At 37.3% G+C, this 21,498-nt stretch overlaps 2 protein-coding genes across 5 annotated transcripts in view; both read left to right on the top strand.

Moving 5' to 3' along the window:
• The window catches only part of oatx (organic anion transporter X), a 41,545-nt gene extending 35,759 nt beyond the window's left edge, over positions 1-5,786 (top strand). Inside the window, exons 9-10 of the mRNA XM_079848011.1 lie at positions 4,749-4,955; positions 5,068-5,786. Coding sequence (XP_079704137.1) covers positions 4,749-4,955; positions 5,068-5,212 — 352 coding nt within the window. The 3' untranslated portion in view covers positions 5,213-5,786. The remainder of the gene's footprint in view (positions 1-4,748; positions 4,956-5,067) is intronic.
• A 3,404-nt stretch (positions 5,787-9,190) lies between these two features.
• Positions 9,191-21,498, top strand: part of LOC307144596 (arf-GAP with Rho-GAP domain, ANK repeat and PH domain-containing protein 1) — a 34,087-nt gene continuing 21,779 nt past the window's right edge. The window contains exons 1-6 of one of the 4 annotated variants that reach the window (XM_079847070.1): positions 9,191-9,348; positions 10,439-10,533; positions 10,741-10,802; positions 16,598-17,195; positions 17,311-17,424; positions 18,104-18,217. In XM_079847070.1, the coding sequence (XP_079703196.1) occupies positions 9,331-9,348; positions 10,439-10,533; positions 10,741-10,802; positions 16,598-17,195; positions 17,311-17,424; positions 18,104-18,217 (1,001 nt within the window). In that variant the 5' untranslated portion in view covers positions 9,191-9,330. The remainder of the gene's footprint in view (positions 9,349-10,438; positions 10,534-10,740; positions 10,803-16,597; positions 17,196-17,310; positions 17,425-18,103; positions 18,218-21,498) is intronic. The other 3 variants (XM_079847071.1, XM_079847073.1, XM_079847072.1) reach the window with 3 other exon arrangements.

The following is a 21,498-nucleotide window of genomic DNA, read 5'->3' on the forward strand; positions in this document are numbered from 1 at the left end:
TAGAATCTCTGTTTTTTCAGAATTTAGAAGTAGGAAATTACGAGTCATCCAATTTTTTATATCCGCTATGCATTCCGTTAATTTTGTGAATTGATAAGTTTCGTTAGGTTTTGAAGAAATATAGAGCTGAGTATCATCGGCATAACAGTGAAAGCTAATGCCATGTTTCCTAATGATATCTCCTAATGGTAGCATGTACAGAGTGAACAGCAGCGGTCCTAGTACTGAGCCTTGTGGTACGCCATACTGAACTTGTGATCGATGAGACATCTCATCATTTACTGCTACAAACTGATAACGGTCAGATAAGTATGATTTAAACCATGCTAGTGCATTTCCCGTAATGCCAACATAATGTTCTAATCTATTTAAAAGAACGTTGTGGTCAATGGTGTCAAATGCAGCACTAAGATCGAGTAACACTAATAGCGAGACACAACCACGATCGGATGATAAGAGCAAATCATTTGTGACTCTAACGAGAGCTGTCTCAGTACTATGGTACGGTCTAAATCCTGACTGGAAATCCTCGCAGATATCATTTCTTTCAAGAAAGGAACACAGTTGTGAGGATACTGCCTTTTCTAATATCTTTGACAGAAAAGGTAGATTCGAGATCGGCCTGTAATTGACTAATTCTGAAGGATCAAGTTGCGTTTTTTTAACAAGTGGTTTAATCATAGCCAGCTTAAAGGTTTTTGGTACGTATCCTAGAGACAAAGATGAATTAATGATATTAAGAAGATATTAACATGTCATGCAAACAAGAATGCTTCTTACCACAGGTCGAGATCTGTTGTTCCAAACACACAAATTTGCAATGCTGTTTGCGAATGTTCGTTAGAACGATGGTTTCGAGAAACACTGACTCGTTGAACTATGCTGATAACGATGGAGCTTTATACTTTAATAACGTATACATTAATAACGTAAAATAAACAAATACAGAATGAAAGTAAAAGACAGCAGCCCCTCACGGACGACTGCTGTCACAAATAATGAAACATAAAACACAACATAAGTCCATAACTCTCTCGTTCTTCAAGGTCGTCGCTCCTCCTTTTATTCAGCAAAATGAGTTGAGGCGTATATATATACACATTCAACTCACCTATGTTCCTCAACAGTTTTCAGCAGCTCTCTATCACCCCGTCTCCTCACACTCGCCTGGTTACTTTCCTAACCAGAAATACGGGGGGAGTTCTCTGGGCTCGGGCCAAAATACTGAGCTCGGAGCCCTCTCCTCGGACAGCACGCCAAATACGCATACTACTTTACTCTATTTGTAAGTGTGAACTTGTGAATGTAATGAATAGAACTTCATTATTGTATAGTGGTACCAGAAGGAGAACATAAACACTGCTCAGGTACAATGAGCTGAATGAGAGAAAGCAAGACATGAAGAAAAAAAAAACATACTAAAATCACAAGTCCCCTGTCACTGGCAGAGTCAATAGGTTTCCATTAAAGTCAATGTGTGTGTTTTCACTGACTGCAGAATGGCTGCGTTCCGACTCCGTCCCAGCTCTGGAGATCCACAGCCCTCCGGAGCAGATACGCAGAGCTTCTACTTTTTGCCGGATGCCGGAGAGCTTTGCAGCAATTCAGCACAGGGCAGATTGTGCGGGACAGGAAGTCGAGCGCAGAAACAAAATAAAACATCCGGTTAATTTTCTAAATAAAATACACCATGCTCACGGCGGATCATATTAACCTGCACTACACCTTAAAAAACGTCATAATGGGCGGAGACAGGCCTGAAGGGCTACTCCTCTGGATGGAAACAAACCTGTTATAGTGCGATCATGCATGAATTCGCAAGATCTCGTGGGTCCTTGTGACTTCAGCTGTCAGTCATGGCCACTGCCGTTCCACAACAAATCCGGACCTGGTGGGTATTGAAGGAAGGCGGAGCACGGAGCCGAGACGCAGCCGTTCCGCAGTTGGTGGAAATCCGGGGTCATTCCTGTTCTGCTACCGTGATTGATATCCTTGTGTATTTTCCTCATGTTTCCCTGTGTTTGTGGATTATTACCTGTGATACTCACCTACTCCAGCCCAGCTTCACTGAGGTGTTTACACGACACCATTTTCAACTAAAAACAGAAGACTTTTTATGCGTTTTGTGCGGTATTTTGGTGGCTTGAAAACACAAACTTTTGAAAAAACGGTTTAAAGTGTAAGTTTTTGAAAATGACACCCTTATCATCACTGTGTAAACTACAAAAACGACAACATATGTGAAAACGGTGACGTCATGAACATGCGTAGGCCATAGAGTGTGTAGTCACTTTGTAAGGCAAAATGCGGAAACAAGTTTGCATTTTAACATTTCCGGTTCCATCGTCCCGAAGTCAGGGGTTTTTTTTTTTTTTATTGGGGTTTTGGTTAGCCTAAATGGCTGAAATAAGGTATGTGGTGAACACAAGCTTAAGACACTTTCACGTTTTATTCTACGACATAAAATACATCAATATTACCCCACTCGTGATTTTTTTAAGCTGTTACGTGTCTTGAAAAAGGCGGATGCTAACAAGTGGCTAAATGGGACTACAGAGGAGCTTAAATGTCATTAATGATGCTGTAAAAGCGGACTCTTACAAACCATTCTATCGCAAACATTCTGGGAAAATGTTTTTAGGTAACGTCTGAAAGAGTTGTCGGAATCTTAGTGATGGTGACGTTGAATTCGTGGGACCGTGGTGTAGTTCGTTTATACCCTACCTTTAGCTTTTTACTTCTGGCGACTGCATTTAGGCTTCAAATTTTATATAAGTTGTGTTCATCTGTCATCATTATCTTGTTAGTATCATAAACTTTTGTTGATCACAGAGCTTGTTTCTTAGCGATATTCCAAAAGCCTATGGGAAAATCCTATTGGGTTTTTGTCGAGGGAACCAGTGTGATGCGAACTACCGGTTGGCCTACAAACTGTAAACTCTATTGCGGGTTTAGTCTAGAGGATTTTTATTTTATTTTTTTGTAAATGAAAGGATATTAACAGTAAGAAATAAGGGGGGCATACAGACATCATCACAAGTGGATATAAGAATTACACCAATTAACACAATTTAACATTTTGTCATCATGAAAAATGAACAGACTCAAGGATGATAGCCTACATGTTTTCGAAGCCTTTGTGTTCAAAGGTTTTTACATTTTCTTAAAGGAAGTAAAACGGGACTTTATATCAGAGGAGAACATTATAAACTTTAGATTACAGTGAATGTTTCTGGCTTTGAAAGACAAAGTAATAATGCAGTATTATCAAGATCAACATCATTAGAATGAAAATCGGACAAAAAATATATATAAATTAAGTAATTTGTGTCTATAGGCATATGTGCGTCCGGCTCGAGTTTACTGTAGAGCAGGGGTGTCAAACTCAGTTCCTGGAGGGCCACTGTCCTGCAGAGTTTAGCTCCAACCAGCTCCAAAAACTCCTGCCAGGAAGTTTCTAGTAATCCTGAAGACCTTGATTAGCTGGATCAGGTGTGTTTAATTAGGGTTGGAGCTAAACTCTGCAGGGCTGTGGCCCTCCAGGAACTGAGTTTGACACCCCTGCTGTAGAGTATGTGCGCAGGCGCGTAGTCTTTCTTTACAAAGTGACATCGCAATTACTTGTCTGGCATGAATAATACAGCGTTATTAGTTATGTTTTCATAACATTGTCATCTGTACAAAGAAAAAACTTTTCCATTTTGATCTCATTGTTGTACATACCCTGAGGTGTGTGTCCTGTCAGCCCGCATCATAACCAGCATATCATTATTCATCATATCATTCCCTCTCACCGTCTGTTTGCTGCTATTCCTGTTTACCGTGTGTCTGCTGTGTGTCCACAATAAAGTGTTTGTCTGCATTCACTTAATACCTCAGTGCAGTGGTTCCCAAACCTGTCCTGCCGGCACCCCAACACTGCACGTTTTCTTTGTCTCCCTAATCAAACACACCTGATTCAACTCATCAGCTCATTATCACATGGGTTAATGAGCTGATGAGTTGAATCAGGTGTGTTTGATTAGGGAGACAAAGAAAATGTGCAGTGTTGGGGTGCCGGCAGGACAGGTTTGGGAACCACTGCCTCAGTGTGTATTTACTGACAAAGTGAAAATAGCATATTTTCTTAGCGATGGATGCTATTAACACTTAGTGCAAATAGAGATATATTTACACCATGTAAAAATAGCAGCATTTCCTTTGCAACAACTGTAAATAGTTAGAAACTATTTGCACCTCTGTATTTTAGTACATTATAAAAACAGTATGCAATAATAACATATTGAGTGTAAATTATTATATTTATTAAATAAATGGCGCCTTATTAGGACAATAAAGCCCTCCCTACACAACCAATAAACCGGTAGGCACTTTAATTCACATATTTCTTCATATTTATTGAAAATAAATGCCTTTCCGATCTGATATGCGATGGGAAAAGGATGCAGAACGAGTTCGGCAAAACTCGGATTTGAATTCTGGTTCAAACTCGCGTCAGAAGTCTCTTACCTTCCTCCCTACGCCACTGCCTCTGATAAATTACAGGCTTTTTTTGTACTTTTGTCTAGCCAAAGCAGACATTGGTGGGTGGAGTTAGAGTAAATAGCTTCTACCAACAAAGAGGACTATTTGCACTTGGTGTAAATAAACACTCCGAAATTTTATTCCATAGTGTAAGTTGAGCGACCAACCACCAAAGCTCATGCAGCCTCTTCATTGTTACTCCGGTTTTCATGTTTGCTCCACAGGCAGACTGGCATGGGCTTTGTCTCCACCATGTCCAGAATAGGATCCATGGCCGCCCCTGCAGTCCTGATCTTGGATGAGATTATGCCGGCTCTGCCTAGCGTTATATACGGGGGATCGGCTGTAATTGCTGGTTTAATAGCCTTTTTGCTTCCAGAAACCCTCAACATTCCTCTGCCTGAGACCATTGAGGATGTAGAGGAGAAATGGTAACGTCAGCTGTTCACATGATCAATCTCGATAATAAATCAGATCACGTGATTACTAAGTATCGGTTTCACGACTTCGTATAACACTGTACTGTACATTTCGCTCATACAGGGAAAAGAAAAAGCAAAGTCTTCAGGAACAGACACAGAGTGAATCGCTGACCTTGCAGGACTTCAAACCAGATGGAGGAAAATATGAAGAGAACAAGTCTCACCTCCATCCACTGTCAGAGAACCCAGTTCAAATAAAGGAATAGTTATTACACACTGAGACAAACACTCAGAGACTGTTGATGTTGGCTGTCTCAATCTAGACCAATAAAACTGGACTACAGCTTTTTTATTATTATTCTTAATGGAAAATGAGAATGAATTTCTAATTGAAAGCAGCTGATTGCTTTAAAAGTGAAGAGATTACGTTATTCTCCAAAAGTGCATAGGTAATTTATGCGACGCTAGCAGTGTAATGCGTGATAAACAGACTGAAATTTGAGTCAGTATTCACCTGATGATCTTTAATTGTTTTCTTTTTTCCCCCTTTCATGATGTTGAAAAATCATGAGAAGTTGAAGTTAATGCGTAATTGCAGGGATTGATTTTGTCCAGATTTTTAAAGGCACAGATAAGTGAGAAGTCTGATGTTATTATACCATAAAGTATGCAATTATGCTCAGTAATACCTTCTGGATGATTATTTAAAATGTGAGTAATGAAGGATCTGCAGTCATTTAATTATGTGAAACTTATGATGCAGAATGATTCTGCTTTTATTGTAATAACTAAATGTTGGTTTACAATAAAGCTCAGTTCATTAGCTAATGCATTATCATGAAATAAAATCGAGCAACACTTTTTTACAGCATTTAATACACACTAAACTGTTAGTGCTAATTTATATATATATATTTTTTTTTTCCTTTTTTTTTTATTTATGCTCATTCATAATACATTAACTAGTATTATAATATGAGGCTGTTGAATGCTTGAATCTGATTGGTTGACAAACGTTCTAAGGTGTGCAATTATTTAAAGTAGTTCCAGGCAGGTCTCGACCGCATTACAGTTCCATATATCACTTCGCCAAATGATTTCAGTTATTTCAAAGGTCCTTACAGCCGACAGTAGCCTGGCAAGCCAGACCTACATCAAGATGTTAGGTCTGGCAACTCACCATTGTCAGGGCTCAATCCAAGGGGCGGGATAAACGGCTGTCTTTCAGATTTGCTCTGCATGCAATAGGACAGCGCTACAACCAACCAGCATTTTCCCAACAGCGGAGCTAGTTGATAGATTAAACTTTTGCCGTATCCGGTCGGCAAAACTACGAACACATCTTCCTGTTTTAAGAATGACTTGAGTGCCATTCTTTGTCTTTGTCTTAAACGTACAGTATGGAATTTTTTCTCCACTAGGGGTCGCTAACCTCTTTACAATAACAAAGGTGTAGTTTGATGACGCAACATTTGCTAAGAATTATGGATCTTGTCGTCGACGTCAAGCCGACCGATCTAATAATGTTTATGGATGACTGAATACATCGATGCTTTTATCATGACTGTGATATGAAGCAGGTCGGCATTGCTAAGAGACAGCTATCAGCTCCACACGCGACGCGAGTCCCGCGGATATAAAAGGAATATGGACATTTCATTCTACCGAACTACACGCAAGTGCAGAATTACAACTCACAGGTCAGTTTATTAGACAAATTAAACTTGTGAGGTAACGCAGCGCTGTTTCACTTGATCTAACATTCACTATCACACTAAACTGCATTTCAATGTGTTGAAATATAGGCCTATGTGTTATTTTGTCTGTATGAGACTAGCAGTGAGCTAGATCAACATTAGAATAACATACAGATCATATTCTAACATTTTATCATTGTTGAACTATATAACATTGATTAGTTTTATGTAAATGTGCTCACCTGTTTAATAAAGTACATGTAGGAGCGGTCGAAGTCTCGGACGTGGAGCTCTCGTTTATATACTGTCTGTGGGAGCTCTAGGCATCTCGAAAACACCGCGCTGATATTGATTCTCGTTTTAGTTCTCCTTTTTTATCCAAAGTCTGCTTGCCATGGTCCATAATGTTTGAACGAAACAACAACAGCGTGCAGATAGACATTGCGAACTACATTGTCCACGTCTGTCGCCTTGGTTACTATCAGAGGACTCTGGTTCATAGCTCTGGTTACCATGGCAGCACGAGCGGAAACCAGGGACAACGCTGATATGACGCCATTGACGGCAACAAAACGGAAATAAAGAAACGTGCCGTGTCTTTGAATTAAATTAAAATTTCTTGTATGAAAAGCTTGTATGTTTATGTTCAGTTATTTCACTTTAATGGCAATGAAAATTACCTATTAATTGTCATTAAAGTTAAATTACTGAACCTAAATATAAAAGCTTGATAAAAATGCTCATTTTAGAAGAAAATTTCAGATGGCACTTAGAGGCTTTTGCATCTGAACTCTTCATATATAACATAGATATATTGATTTTTGCTATTTTTAAAGCAAAAAAATTACATATTGTGCCTTTAACTCCAAGTCCTCCAGAGTCGCGGCCAAAGCTGATTCGAAAGGCCGCTGTTCGTCATCAGCCATTCTTTGTTTTCAAGTAGCAGGGAACCGTCGCAACTCTGTCGTCATTATGTAAAGCCTGCCCACCGACTCTATACACGATGTGATTGGCCTGACTAGAGTTTGGTTTTTCCAGCTCGAAAGTCAACGGAGAGTTGCTAGACTACACCACTAGGGTGCGTCTAGATTTCTAGGCTAAGCCGACAGCAGAAAAATAACAAAAAAAAAAACCAACAACACTGACCAAGCAAATAAATAGAATACAAAACAATAGAATAAAAACGACAAATTATTTCCTGGTTGTTGTTTTTTTTTTAACCACAAAATTATTATTGTAAAGTTTTTAGTATGGAAAGCACATTCTCTCCCTCTCTCTCTTTCTCTCTCTCTCTCTCTCTCTAATAATTCAACGGCCCGTCGTCATTCCTTACTTAATTTATCTTAAGAATGTATTATAAAAAATTTAAATGTAATGCTTTAAAAGTTAAAAGCTCATAAGGTTTTCTCAACATTCAGAGCCTTAAATTACAACTCATTTATCTCCAGTGTTCTGTTAAGTAGGCTTAAATATTGTTACTGGATTTACAAGAAATATTAATATTTATTGAATCAGTCTTCACTTTGAGTCAGTGCAACTGTGATGGGTGAAAGAGATAGCCAATGTTGTTTCCTATCTTTTCAATCTTAAACACTACTAGGCTATTATCAGTGCACGTGTAGCGCATATGGGTGATGTTGAAAATTAAGCTTTTAATGTTGTTTATATGTCTATGTGGTGTTTTTAATATGCTTTAAGACAAACCATGTCGACAGCATTGCTGAGTGTTTTCTCCTTAAAACTGCAGTGAACCAAAGACAGTCTCAAAAACACGCTTTGAAGTCGCTGGTGTTTCTGACGTCACAAACTACCTTAACCAATCAGATCAACGTGTGATCGTCAACCAGTGGATCTCTGAGCTGAGTGAGTGAGTGGAGGCGGGGCTATTTTAAGGCATGAAGAAAGGACATAAAAAATTAAATATGTAATTAAGGTGATCAGAGTTTTAAGGGATAAAATTATTGCAGGGGGGCTTTAAATAAGGTTTGTCAAATGGGTTACATGTACAATGATTTAGACTAAAGGACTAAAACCAGTTATTTTAAGAATCAAAATTACAGTTAATTTAATTGTTATCAACTAGAAATTAAAATTACACCACCTTATTTTGTAACACTATTTAGCCTATTTTTAAGCCAAGAAAACATTCACTAAATGCACAGTGTGTATAAGGTACAATTGTACAAAAATAACTATTATGAGTGATAGTGTTGATTGTTTTTTTTTTCTGTAAATAAAGTTGCAAAAATCCTCTTTTTATGAGGCATAGCAAAAATTAAACTGATGTCCATGGTTTAAGTTATACCACTCACTATTTGCACATTAGATTTTGGATAAGTTGTAGATTTCAATATATAATGATACAGCGCGAAAAAATATTAGTTATAAAACCTCTTGCATAATTTAATTTGGAGATTATTTGGACTGAAATTCTAAAACACACTTTGTTCAGGCGGCCTTTGAATGAGGTGAAAATGACCATTTTGTCCATACGAGCAGTTCAGCTTTCATTTTACTGCAGGCTATCGCGTCATTTGTCTTTCAGTGCTTGTCTAGTAGGTTTAAGTTCACCTGATTACATTATAACCCAACCCACATGCGCGAGACAGAGTGACTGAGTGGAGAAACCGGTAAGACTCAAACGTCAAGTCACAAACACGCTGTCTTACGTGACGTATTCATTCTTCATGAAGAACATCACGAAGGTAAGTTACATGGTCTCTCATATAGATATGCTATTTATGTTAGTCGAGGTTTTATTTCATTAGGACTGTTTTTCATAGACTGAAAAAGTATGTTTACATACAGAAGTAAAACTAGCTGTCAAGTTTCATATCAAATGTAGCCTAGAGCACTATAGTAGCCTATTTGTAAGGATTTTTAGGGATATTATTAGATTTTAGTCGTCGTAATAGTAGTAGAACAAACAGAAAGCGTAGCCTACAGAAATATAGAATAGGCTTCATAGAAAATGAAATTTCGACCTGAAAGGGTCCAGTTGAGTTAGATTTGGTGGCGCTAATAAAAGTTTTTGTTGGGGTTATAGTCTATTCTAAAAACTAGTTTTATGTGTTGTATATAAACAAGATTTGTATATCCCATTATACTCATAAATCGCCACGTTATTTCCGCTTAGGAATACAGTATTTATATGAGAAGGATTGTCGTTGTAACTAAAGGGGGCGCTATAATAACAGTGACAAACATGACGATATGCCTGGAAACTTTGTCATTGGAAGGAACAAGAAATAGGCTACTGGTAAAAACTGAGAACAGTTATTGCTTCATAAATGATACATTTATGAACTTAAAGACTAAAACCCTGATAAGTTTAGCTTGCAGCAACATTTTTATTTGTATTGTCTATTTAGGTGCAGTTATCCAACATTGTTGTGAAATACAGTGGTTTTACATTTAATTATATGACCATAAAACACTGAATTTATTACATTGTTACGTGATATATTAAAATATGTAACTCAGAAGTTCAATAATATTTGCCACTCACTCATCAACACAAAATATGTACAATATAAGTTCTAATTCCCTTGATACACTTATTATATTCATAGTGTGTGTGTGTGTGTGGGGGGGGCGTTCCCCTTTGACCAACCTTTCGTTGATGAATGGAAATAAATCTCTGCTAAATACGTCATGTTTCTTAACAATTGAGAGGCAGTGATCACTGCATGCTTGTTATCACTGTATTCAAATCTTGATGTTTAAATTCTTGGCATTTCTAACCTAGTCATGCATAGTCTAACATATGTCATGCATTATACTTTTTTGCTGCAGATGTCTGTGTCTGATCCTCCTGTTCTCATACCTGTGCCAAAGCCACGATCAAGATATTTACTCAAAAGTGTTGGACAGCCATCATTTTCTGACAGGTGAGCAGATGCTGTTCAACTATTGTCTGTAAAGTCTTAATCAGAAAACAAGCTTACCTTTTTATGCCTTTCTACAAAGAAAGGCATTTCAAAAGAAACAAAGGACTTGAATTTTCTATCAGGAGTCTAATCCTAATCCAGGATATCTAATATCAAGAAATCTTTTTTGGAAAGTCAATACATTTACTATACTTCAATATCTTACAGAGATGGCGTTGGTCAGATGCCTTGTCCAGAAGTTCAGGTTGATGCACAGATGAACTCTGAAGGTACTTAAACAAGATATCAGTAACATGTTTATCCTATAGTATTAGTCGTCCTCCGTGTTGACCCAGAATACATTATACTTAAAATGTAAATTTTTCCTTAAATTGAAAAAGAAAACAATAATATATTATGTAAAGTGGGTACAGAAAGTCGCCACAACTTTCAAAATATTGACTTTTTTTTTATCCCTATAAAAGATTCAAATGAAAACAGCCAAACAGTAACCCACAATATTTCATATTTCAGGAAATCAATTAAATATAAAGCCATAAAATAAAAATGTACATTTAAATTTACAATTTACGTGGCACACTTTCTGTGTAATCCAACACCAATGACTCGAAATGTGCAAGGGTTAGTTCACCCAAAATGAAAATTAGCCCATGATTTACTCACCCTCAAGACATCCTAGGAGTATATAACTTACTTTTTTCAGCCAAACACAATTGGAGTTATATTTAAAAATGTCCTGGCTCTTCCCATCTTTATAATGGGAGTGAATGGTAATGAGATTTTGAAGCCCAAAAATGTGCATCCATCCATCATAAAAGTAATCCATACGACTCCAGGGGGTTGATAAAGGCCCCTGGACACATTACACAAATAATGACTTCAAAACTAATACAGTAATACAACATTTATACATTAGACTGATTACGACAAGCACAAAATGAATTAAACATATTTAAAATTACAGCACAGTAATGAGTCTTTGAAGCCAATTTGACTAAAGGGTGCATTAAATAAAATTCCCACAATGCAATTCCAGTTTCAAATCTTTTATCTCAGAAATCAAAATGGTGTAAGAGCAGCATTTAAATATCATACATGTTTTAACCATTTCAAATGTCCATATAAAAGTTTTAAACCAAAATATAGACTATGACGAAATGTTTCAGTGTCTCAGGCAAACTGCACACAGTAGATTTGTGGACATGTTCAGCACACTCAAACTCTCTCTGGGGTTTCTCGGTAGATCTGTTCACACTTAAATGTGAATAAAGAATATTAGTATTTTGATTCATAAGTCACTTGCCACCGACTAGCGTAGCGATGTAACCTGCAGACAGGTAAGCAGTCGAATTCGAGGAGAATCTTTCTGGGGAACTGATTCAAAAGAATCAATTCGCTGAGATGAAACAAGGCATATCTGATTTATGGACAATATAAATGGAATAGAGTTGCATCTAAAAATGAGCTTTTCATTTAGGGTGAATTTTTAAAGTCGGACCCTTCCTCAAGTCCATTAGCAAACGCGGGGCACAAACTAACGCAGGGCTAGTTGTAACACATGACGAAACTTAGTGTATTTACTAGTTGCCAACACTATATAGAGAAAAAATTGCACCAAAATTAAAAAATCTTTGGAAGATTTAACCATAGAAAAAGTACATTTAAGTACATTTTTCATCTCTGTTTTTTGTGTTTATTTAAAATTAGACACATCTGATATTATTTTAATCTTATATCTGTCATTTAACAGTTGAGATAGTTCTTTAATGCTTCGCTAACCAGCAGAAGACACTCGCAGGGTTTAAATCCCAGTTGTGCAGGCGGGGCATGTTGTCACACTGCGTTACAATGAGCTCCTATAGAAATATGCTATTCTATTCTATACTTTTATGAATTCTATTGAGAAATCATTAGAAAAATGTGAATAAATACTGAGAGTCAATGTTCAGAAATTATTATTATGTTTTAAACCATGCTGTATAGCTGTGTTTTGCAGTGTGTTTGTTGTCAAATGTTGTCTAATGTATTTTTTGCCTTTTTTTATATACAAACTTAATAATTGTATTTTATTGCGAAACTATTTTAGTTTGAATTGTACACTTTTTGATTAGATCAGATAACATGGTCATGTTACAGTGTACTCCACCTAGGGGGCATGTTGTCACATTACACTTACATTCCTTCGGGGTATATCAAGTAAAAACAAAAACAAAACACTGTATTAATGAAACAAAACCACATAATTGTACTAGACATGATTGAAATTAATGTGGGAAAAAATAAATACTCTGAACCCTAAGTATATTTACACAAACTGAGACATTCAAAAAGTGTTAGGTTGTGCCCCGCTCTACCCTATATGCTACGGCCACTTCAAGGAAACAGTTTTAACGTTTATGGTCATGTGACCCTCACGATTAACTTTAAAGCTAGACGATAGGAGGGTTTGAGTTAACGTGAAAACAGAATAATTCAAGTCGTTTTGTTTGTGAGATACATACATTATCGTCATGCATTCAATATGAAGTTTAAATAAGTTGTGTTTAATAGTAGATACGGTACGTTAGGTAAATGTGACTACCTGCAATGTCAGAAGAATGAGAGCAAGTTTTAAAGTGTTAAAGAGCAGAGAGGAATGTTGGGTTTCCTTGTTTAATGGGGACTTCCCATAGACATCATGATTTTTATAGTCTATTGTACAAACTGTATATTCTGTCACCTAAACCTAGCTATCACATAAAACTTTCTGCATTTTTTACATCACTTAGCATGATTTATAAGCTTTTTTCCTCATGGTCCAAAAACATAGGGAATACCCCATTACTCAATTCAGTTCATGAAGCTTTCTGCTAACGAGCTGATGATCTGAATCAGATGTGTTAAATTAGCCAGATGTACAAAATGTGCAGAGCGTTGGGTCCCCAGGATTGAAAACTACTGCTTTGCCAAGTGTGTCCCAAATGGCTTCATTATGGGTGCGTCTCAATCAGCTCCTGTGTTTAGTGGTCAGGGCACTGATCTGGGAGTCAGACATTTTAAAGGTAGGGTAATAGAAGTGCTCTGAATATAAAAATATATATATATTTACATATAGCTTCTGTGGAAGTCTCTGGACCAAAAAATGATGTTGTGCCTTCAGGAACAGGGTTGGGAAACAGCCTTGGTCATTTGTTTCTGATTAATCCCACACCTGTTTCTGTTCTGGTTAATTAACTGTTTAAGCACTTATACAATCCCCAAAAAGCATTTTTTTATAAGCATTTACAGTTGAAAAGTTAAATGTTATCAAAAGAAGAACGGATAATCTGTATGCCATCTTTATCAAAATTAGAAAGAATAACTCTTGGAACTTGTAGGGTCACGTATCTGTGTACTATAACTTAATGGTCAAACACAGTACTGAATCAACACTGGACAAATGAAATGCCTGGAAAATGGATATACAGGAAGATATAGATGAGGCAGACTGGAAAGATGCATGTCTTAAAGCACAAACACTGACAATAAATACAAATTTTAAATTACTTCAATATAAATGGTTAATGAGAACCTATACAACACCTGTCAAACTTCGTCAAATGTCTTCGTCAGATGTGTGTTCTTAAATGCTTGGATAATAAAGGTACATTATATCATTGCCTCTGGGAATGTCCAAAAATACAAAACTTCTGGAAGGAGGTTATACAATGTATGTCAGACATGTTTAACATTGAAATTCCTTTGAATGTAAAACTTTGTATTCTTGGAATATATCCAATGGACTTTATACGAACATCAAGGCGGATTAAATTTATAGACTTTGATCTGCTTCAAGCCAGAAGAGCTATTGCATTATGCTGGAAGAGTATGGATGCTCCATCCCTGAAAATGTGGATAAAGGAGATATCGGACTGGAAAGGCTAACTTATATTGCTAAATGCAAGAGGAAAGGCTTTGATCAGCTGTGGGAGCCATACATAAATATCATGTAAACTGGGAATGTTATCATGTAATTTCGACTAAAAACGCTGTATTCTGCTGCCAGGCCAGTAGATGGCGATGAAACGCTATAGACTGAACACATCATATGCATGACGTCATCGTCTTCAGAGATTCCTGTTTTTGTTGTTTACACGGAGACCGTTTTCAAAAACTTGCACTTTGAAACCCATTTTCAAAAGTGTATGTTTTCAGGCACCCAAAACACTGTTGTCGTGTACACGAATGGCCAAAACGCATACAATGTTTTACGTTTTAAGTTGAAAACGGTGTCGTGTAAACAGCCCCTTAGTTTCCTTAGTTCTTTGTCCGGTATTGTCCACGGTTTAACATGCTTGTGTTCTCCTGAGTTTCTCCCTGGATTTTATTTTATTTTATTAAAGACTCTTTATTTCTCTGAAACACCAATGAAGACAAATGTTGACAATACTCTTTTGATTACATACAGTGCAGCTGTTGTGAAGCTACAACAAAGACAAAAATATATACAGAAATATAAATACCATTTAAATGTGTAAAAGTCATCAATATATCTAATCCCATGCAGTGGCTTTGTATATTCTCATAAATGTCAGATATCTAAAACCACGAACAGAACAACCAACAAATGTAGGCAATAACCAACATGTAGCAGCTGAAACTGAGGGCTATAAATACACATGCAAACACCAGGGACTAAATGAGACAATTAAGTAGACACAGGTGCAACACATGACAGCGAATCAGAAACCATGGCAACAGTGGAACTGGGACAAATGAAACTGAACTGGGAACAGTGCAAAACTAAACACAAAGTCAAACACAGATCCAAGCTTACAGCATCTTGCTGGTTCTTGCATGTCTTGTTAGCCGACATGGCAAGTTTGATTACGTTGTGATGATGAGATTTCAAAGCATCAGTATCAGTGAGTAATGACATCACACAAATCTGTTGTGTTGAGTATACTTGGAATATTGAGCATGATCCACATGATTAGATTCATGGTGATTTTTCTAATTTTACTTTCATTGTTTCAGAGCTGAATGGACATTGTTGAACATTCCTTCTTTTAGCTTTGGAATGATATAAATGTGTGAGATGACATTCACCCAAAAAATGATTTACTCATGTTGTTCCAAACCTGTATGAGTTTCTTTCATCTGGTGAAAATCAAGGTTCTGTGAGTGAGTGGAGGCGGGGCTCATTTGCATATTCAAAGAACCGTGCATACTAAATGAGGCAAGGGTGTCGAGTTACATTCAAGCTATTTTAGGGCATGAAGAATTTTTTTTCAAGGAAAAAAACCCTTAAATATGTCATTTTAGTAATTGAAGATGAGTTTCAAGGGATAAAATAATTGACTACAGGGGGACTTTAAAGAGTGTTGGTAATCAGACAGTTGACGGTAGACATTGAGTTTTTTTTTTTTTACTACTATGGAAGCCAATGGCTATCATCAACTGTTTGATTACCAACATTCTTCAAAATATCTTTTGTGTTCAACAGAAGAAAGAAACTCATACATGTTTGAGGTGCGTAAGTGATGACAAAATGTATTTTTGGGGGGAACTATCCCTTTAAAAACAGTGGTCTCAAGCTCAATTCCAGGAGGGCCACAGCAGTTTAGCTCCAACTCACTCCTGCTTGGAAGTTTCTAGTAATCCTGAAGAAATTGATTAGCTGGATCAGGTGTATTTGATTAGGGTTAGAGCTGTGACCCTCCAGGAATTGAGTTTGAGACCACTGCTTTAAAAGGACTTCTACTGCTCACAGTCACAAACAAGGCAAACCCTTATCAAAGTGTGCAAAAGGTATGGAAGCTGGTTTCCGCCACAGAATAAAAAATAAACAAGGCAATTGTGACTCTTTATCTTTTTTTCCTCATATAAAGTCAGAATTGCGAGAATTAAACTTACAATTCTGACTTTATAACATGCAATTGTGAGTTTATATCACGCATTTCTGACTTTATAAGACGCAACTGTGAGGAAAAAAAGTCGCAAATTATCTTTTAAAATGTTTTATTCTTTGGCAGACACAAGCTTCCGTAAAAAGGTGATGGTTGATGACTTTTTGTTTGTTTGTTTGTTTGTTTTGTTTTCTCAGTAGAAACGTATATCAAAAACGATGTAAGTGTGGATGATTCATCTAGTCAGTTGCATTCCACCGCTGAACCCCCTGATCTTCAAGCGGTTGAAACCAACTGCAGTGAAACATTGCCTTGGCCAGCATCACTCAGCATCATTCCCAGTTCAGATCCGGATCCAGCGAAAACTGCTGACTCAATGTCTTCTGACGATTCCACTGTGACTCTAAACTCCTCAAAATCACAGGAGGACCTCACTAAGGATGATGACCTCTCTAAGGAGGATGACCTCTCTAAGGAGGATGACCTCTCTAAGGATGATGACCTCTCTAAGGATGATGACCTCTCTAAGGAGGATGACCTCTCTAAGGAGGATGACCTCTCTAAGGAGGATGACCTCTCTAAGGATGATGACCTCTCTAAGGATGATGACCTCTCTAAGGAGGATGACCTCTCTAAGGAGGATGACCTCACTAAGGATGACCTCACTAAGGATGACCTCTCTAAGGATGATGACCTCAATAAGGATGATGTCCTCAATAAGGATGACCTCAATAAGGATGATGACCTCAATAAGGATGATCTCAATAAGGATGACCTCACTTCTGATAATGCAAGGTAATGAATCACTTCTGTTTCCATCACAACTGTGTTTTTATTTTGTTTATGAAATGGCATGTTTCTTGACGAAACTTGTCTTTGGTAACTTCTCTGTTTATATTTTTCCTTGTAGTGTCACAGATCAGTTAATGGATGCTCAAACACAACTCGGCACCAGTGAAGGGATCTATCAAGTTCCCAAATCACTGAACATTCAGATCAAAACTGACAGATTCAAGAAACCAAGGTACATTATGATTACTCCTCAGAAAACAAGGTTCCCTATCATGTCTCATATGACAATCTCGTGTGCCAATATTATATCTTTAACGCCTAATCAAATAAGAAATACATTTACAAATACATACATTTTGCGTACTTTTATTTTTTATTTTTGCATTGTGACGTTAAAGTCCCCCTGTGGTGAAAATTAAGCTTTTAATGTTGTTTATGTGTCTATGTGGTGTTTTTAATATGCTTTAAGACAAACCATGTGTAAATTCACAAGTCAACACCATTGCTGAGTATTTCCTCCTTAAAACTGCAGTGAACGATTTGAAATCGCTGGTGTTTCTGACGACACAAACTACCTTTTAACCAATCAGATCCATGTGTGATCATCAACGAGTGGATCTCTGAGCTGAGTGAGTGAGTGGAGGCGGGGCTCATTTGCATATTAATAGAACCGCGTAAATGAGGCAAGGGTGTCGAGTTACATTCAAGCTATTTTAAGACATGAAAAATATTTTTTTCAAGGAAAAAACATCTAAATATGTCATTTTGGCGATCAAAGATGAGTTTTAAGGTTTGAAATTATTGACTACAGGGGGACTTTAAGCACATGTACAACTCTAATATAGAAGCAAACTTGACATTGCATATTTATTTTGCAAGATCTTAAAATATCTTGAATTCTTGGTCTGCAGGGCTGCAACCATTCGTGTGAGCAGGAAGAAGCAGACGTTATCAGGCCCGCGCCAGAGAACCAGTGAGTGTGCGGTGACACAATCCAGCTGGCTCGACGTATGGAAGGGACGCAAGTAACTAACTCTACACAATCTCAGAAATCACATGACAACTTCAAAGAAAAGTCTAAAATCCATTTGAAACATTTCAAAATAACCAGCTATTCAACAGCTAATTTAAATAATGCATTTCAAAATAACAGTATTAATAATAATCAAACATCTTTACAAAAAAATAATAATTAAAAGGGCCCTTTCACACCAAACACTTTGCGAAAAGAAAAATTAAATGCAGAATTAGTCAATTTATTCTGACAGCCAAACAAATAAGTTGGCTTAAGGAAATGGAAATTTGCGCACATTTGTGCCCATAAAAAGATACTTATGGTAATTATGAAATTATATATAGGCCTGGTTTCACAGACAGGGCTTGGATTAAGCCAGGATTTGGCCTTAGTTCAATTAGGACATTTAAGTATTACATTTTTTTTATTTTTTATAAATGTGCCTTAGAAAAAACATAACCGGATGTGCATCTTGAGATAAAACAATGACACTGACATATTTTAAGATATTTCAGTGCAAGTTGCTTTCAGTTAAAACAGCTCAAACATGCATTTTAATCTTTAAATCCTAAGTAAGTGGTTTGATTAATCATTGCATTTAATATAATACATTTTCATTTAATTCCAAATAACATGCAATTAAGTGTCTGAAAACCTAACATTAAATTACACTTGTGTTTGTATGTGTGTGTATATATATATGTATCTGAGATGATAAAAGCTACTCTTCACCACTCAATTGATTTGTCGAATTTAAGGCCGTTATCAAAAATCACTCCCAATTTTTGGCATGAGCGTGAGAATTCCCAGATAAAGGACCCAGATGGTTATTTATCTGTATAATAGAAGCTGGTGGTCCAGAAACTACAATTTCAGTTTTAGAGTCATTCAATGTTAGAAAATTAGCTGCCAGCCAGCATCATACCTCCTCAAGACAGTTCAACACAGAGTGTATGTCATAATTATCCCCATTTTTCAAAGGGAGGTACACCTGGGTGTCATCCGTGTAAAAATGGTAAGGAATGTTGTGCTTTCGAAAAATCAAGCCTAAAGGGAGCAAATACAGCGAAAAAAAAAAAAAAAAACTCACTGCGGGCCCAAAATAGACCCCTGAGGTACACCACAAGTTAATGGTACAGAAGAGGAAGAAAAAATCCCAACCTCCACAGAAAATGTTCTATCAGAAAGATGGGATTTAAACCAATTCAATGCGGTACCTTGAATTCCCACGCAGTTACTCAACCATTCAAGCAAGATAGCATGGTCAATGGTATCAAAAGCTGCACTGAGGTCCAAAAGGAACAAAATTGCACAGTTACCTGAATCCACAGCCAACAAAAGATCATTCAGCACCTTCAGCAAAGCTGACTCTGTACTGTGATGTTGTCTGAAACCAGACTGCAACTTATCTAATAAGTTATTCTCACTTAAAAATACAGTAAATTGATGGAAGACAGCCTTTTCCATTACTTTTGATAAAAATGGTATTTTTGAAATTGGGCGATTAGTTCTGATCTGAACTGGCCTTTTTGCAGAGTGGATTCACCACTGCGTGTTTCAGGATTGATGGAACAGTGCTTTGAGATAGGCTGCTATTTATAATAGTTAAAACAAAAGCTTCAACTACACCTAACACTTCCCTAAGTAGACGAGGAGGCACCACATCCAAGGAGCAAGAGGAAAGCTTCATTTTATGGAAAAGCTCTATGAAAAGAAGAAGAAATAGGCTCAAACTCAGTTAAGCAGGCCGAACATGGGTCATTAACGGATGAGTTCAAATCAAACTTGAGGATACAAGAATGAATAGTATTAATTTTATCAACAAAAAACTTCAAAAAATGATCACAGATTGTAGGTGTAGCATCAGGAAATGAGAGCAAATTGAGATTAAGGACATGATTAAGTACAGGACAGATTTCATCAATCTCTATATTACTGACAGTGAGACCTACTCACTGCATAGACTCTGTGACAGACAAAGTGAGATTAAAAGTGTCAATAATTTGAAGAAATTCATTAACCAAAGGTTGAGAGGGACAACACACATGTATATTAAAATCACCTAGAATTAATAGTTTGTCATAAGGTACCAGAGAAGATAAAAACTCAGAAAATTCCTGCAGAAACATCTTATTATAATAGAAAGGTCGATAAATCAAGGCACATAGAAGGACATTCTCTGTACTTATCTTAAGTACTTGAACTTCAAAACTGCTAAAATTGTCCACTGATAATAAACAACACTTAAAATTGTTCTTGAAAATCCCCCCCCCCACACCACCACGACCCGATGTCCGTCGAGAACTGACAAAATTACAGTCATCAGGTGCCGCTTCAGCAAGAGGACCAAGTTCATCACAATTTAGTCAAGTTTCAGTTATAAACATAAAATCCATATCATGTGATGAAAATACGTCATTAATTAAAAATGTCTTGTTTGAAATCGATCTTGCGTTCAACAGAGCCATCTTTAGTCGCCGTTTCCGTAGATTGAGTCAGTCATGCTGATTGTCAACATCTGTGAAGGAGCGCGATCAAGAGTCCGGAGGTTGCCGAAGTTTACCCCAGCCTGGGGGCTTGATCTTAAAAAGCTAGATCCGGTAACAATATGTACGCCATATCCAAATGCTGTGGCCAGAGAGGTACGAGGCACGAAGGTCTTGTAATTGGCGATCAAATGTAATTAAAGATGTAGCATTATGTGTTAAACAACAGTTACGAACAGAAACAGCGGGACACACTGCACACACATAGAGTGACGGCCTGCCGATCAACTCACTGGCGCCATCTTGCTCCGAGAGCAGTGGTTAAATTGGGCCGGGGCTCTCCGGGGCTCAGTTTAAAATTTGTTTAAAATTTGATGAAAGTGATGCTTTTGAAAACATATTTCTGATTATAAATGAAAGATTTTGAAATGGCATGTCTATTTTGTCTCGGCGGAGCTGAGATGAGAACAATCGGGACACGGCCGTATTCTTGTTCAGTTGCTTAATCTCGTTGTCAGTCGACCATGATCGCGCACCGCTCGCGCTGCCATGCGCATCTAGGCTATTACTCAGAACTCCGACACGGATAAATGTACGCAGCAATAATGAATGTTCCTGGGAGATCCGTAGTTGCGCGGGATGTGGAAGCGCGCAAAAGTTCCAGAACCTTCAATCTACTGCCCTGAAAAAAAAAAAAAAAAAACCCGAGCTGCTGGCCGCCAGTCAAGTTTGTTGGTTGTACAAAAAGTGCCCTGGCCTTGAATGACATTTAAGGTAAGGAAAAAATGCTTGGCACATTGTATGG

This window comes from Squalius cephalus (assembly GCF_949319135.1).
Source record: "Squalius cephalus genome assembly, chromosome: 17".
NCBI classification, from domain to species: domain Eukaryota; kingdom Metazoa; phylum Chordata; class Actinopteri; order Cypriniformes; family Leuciscidae; genus Squalius; species Squalius cephalus.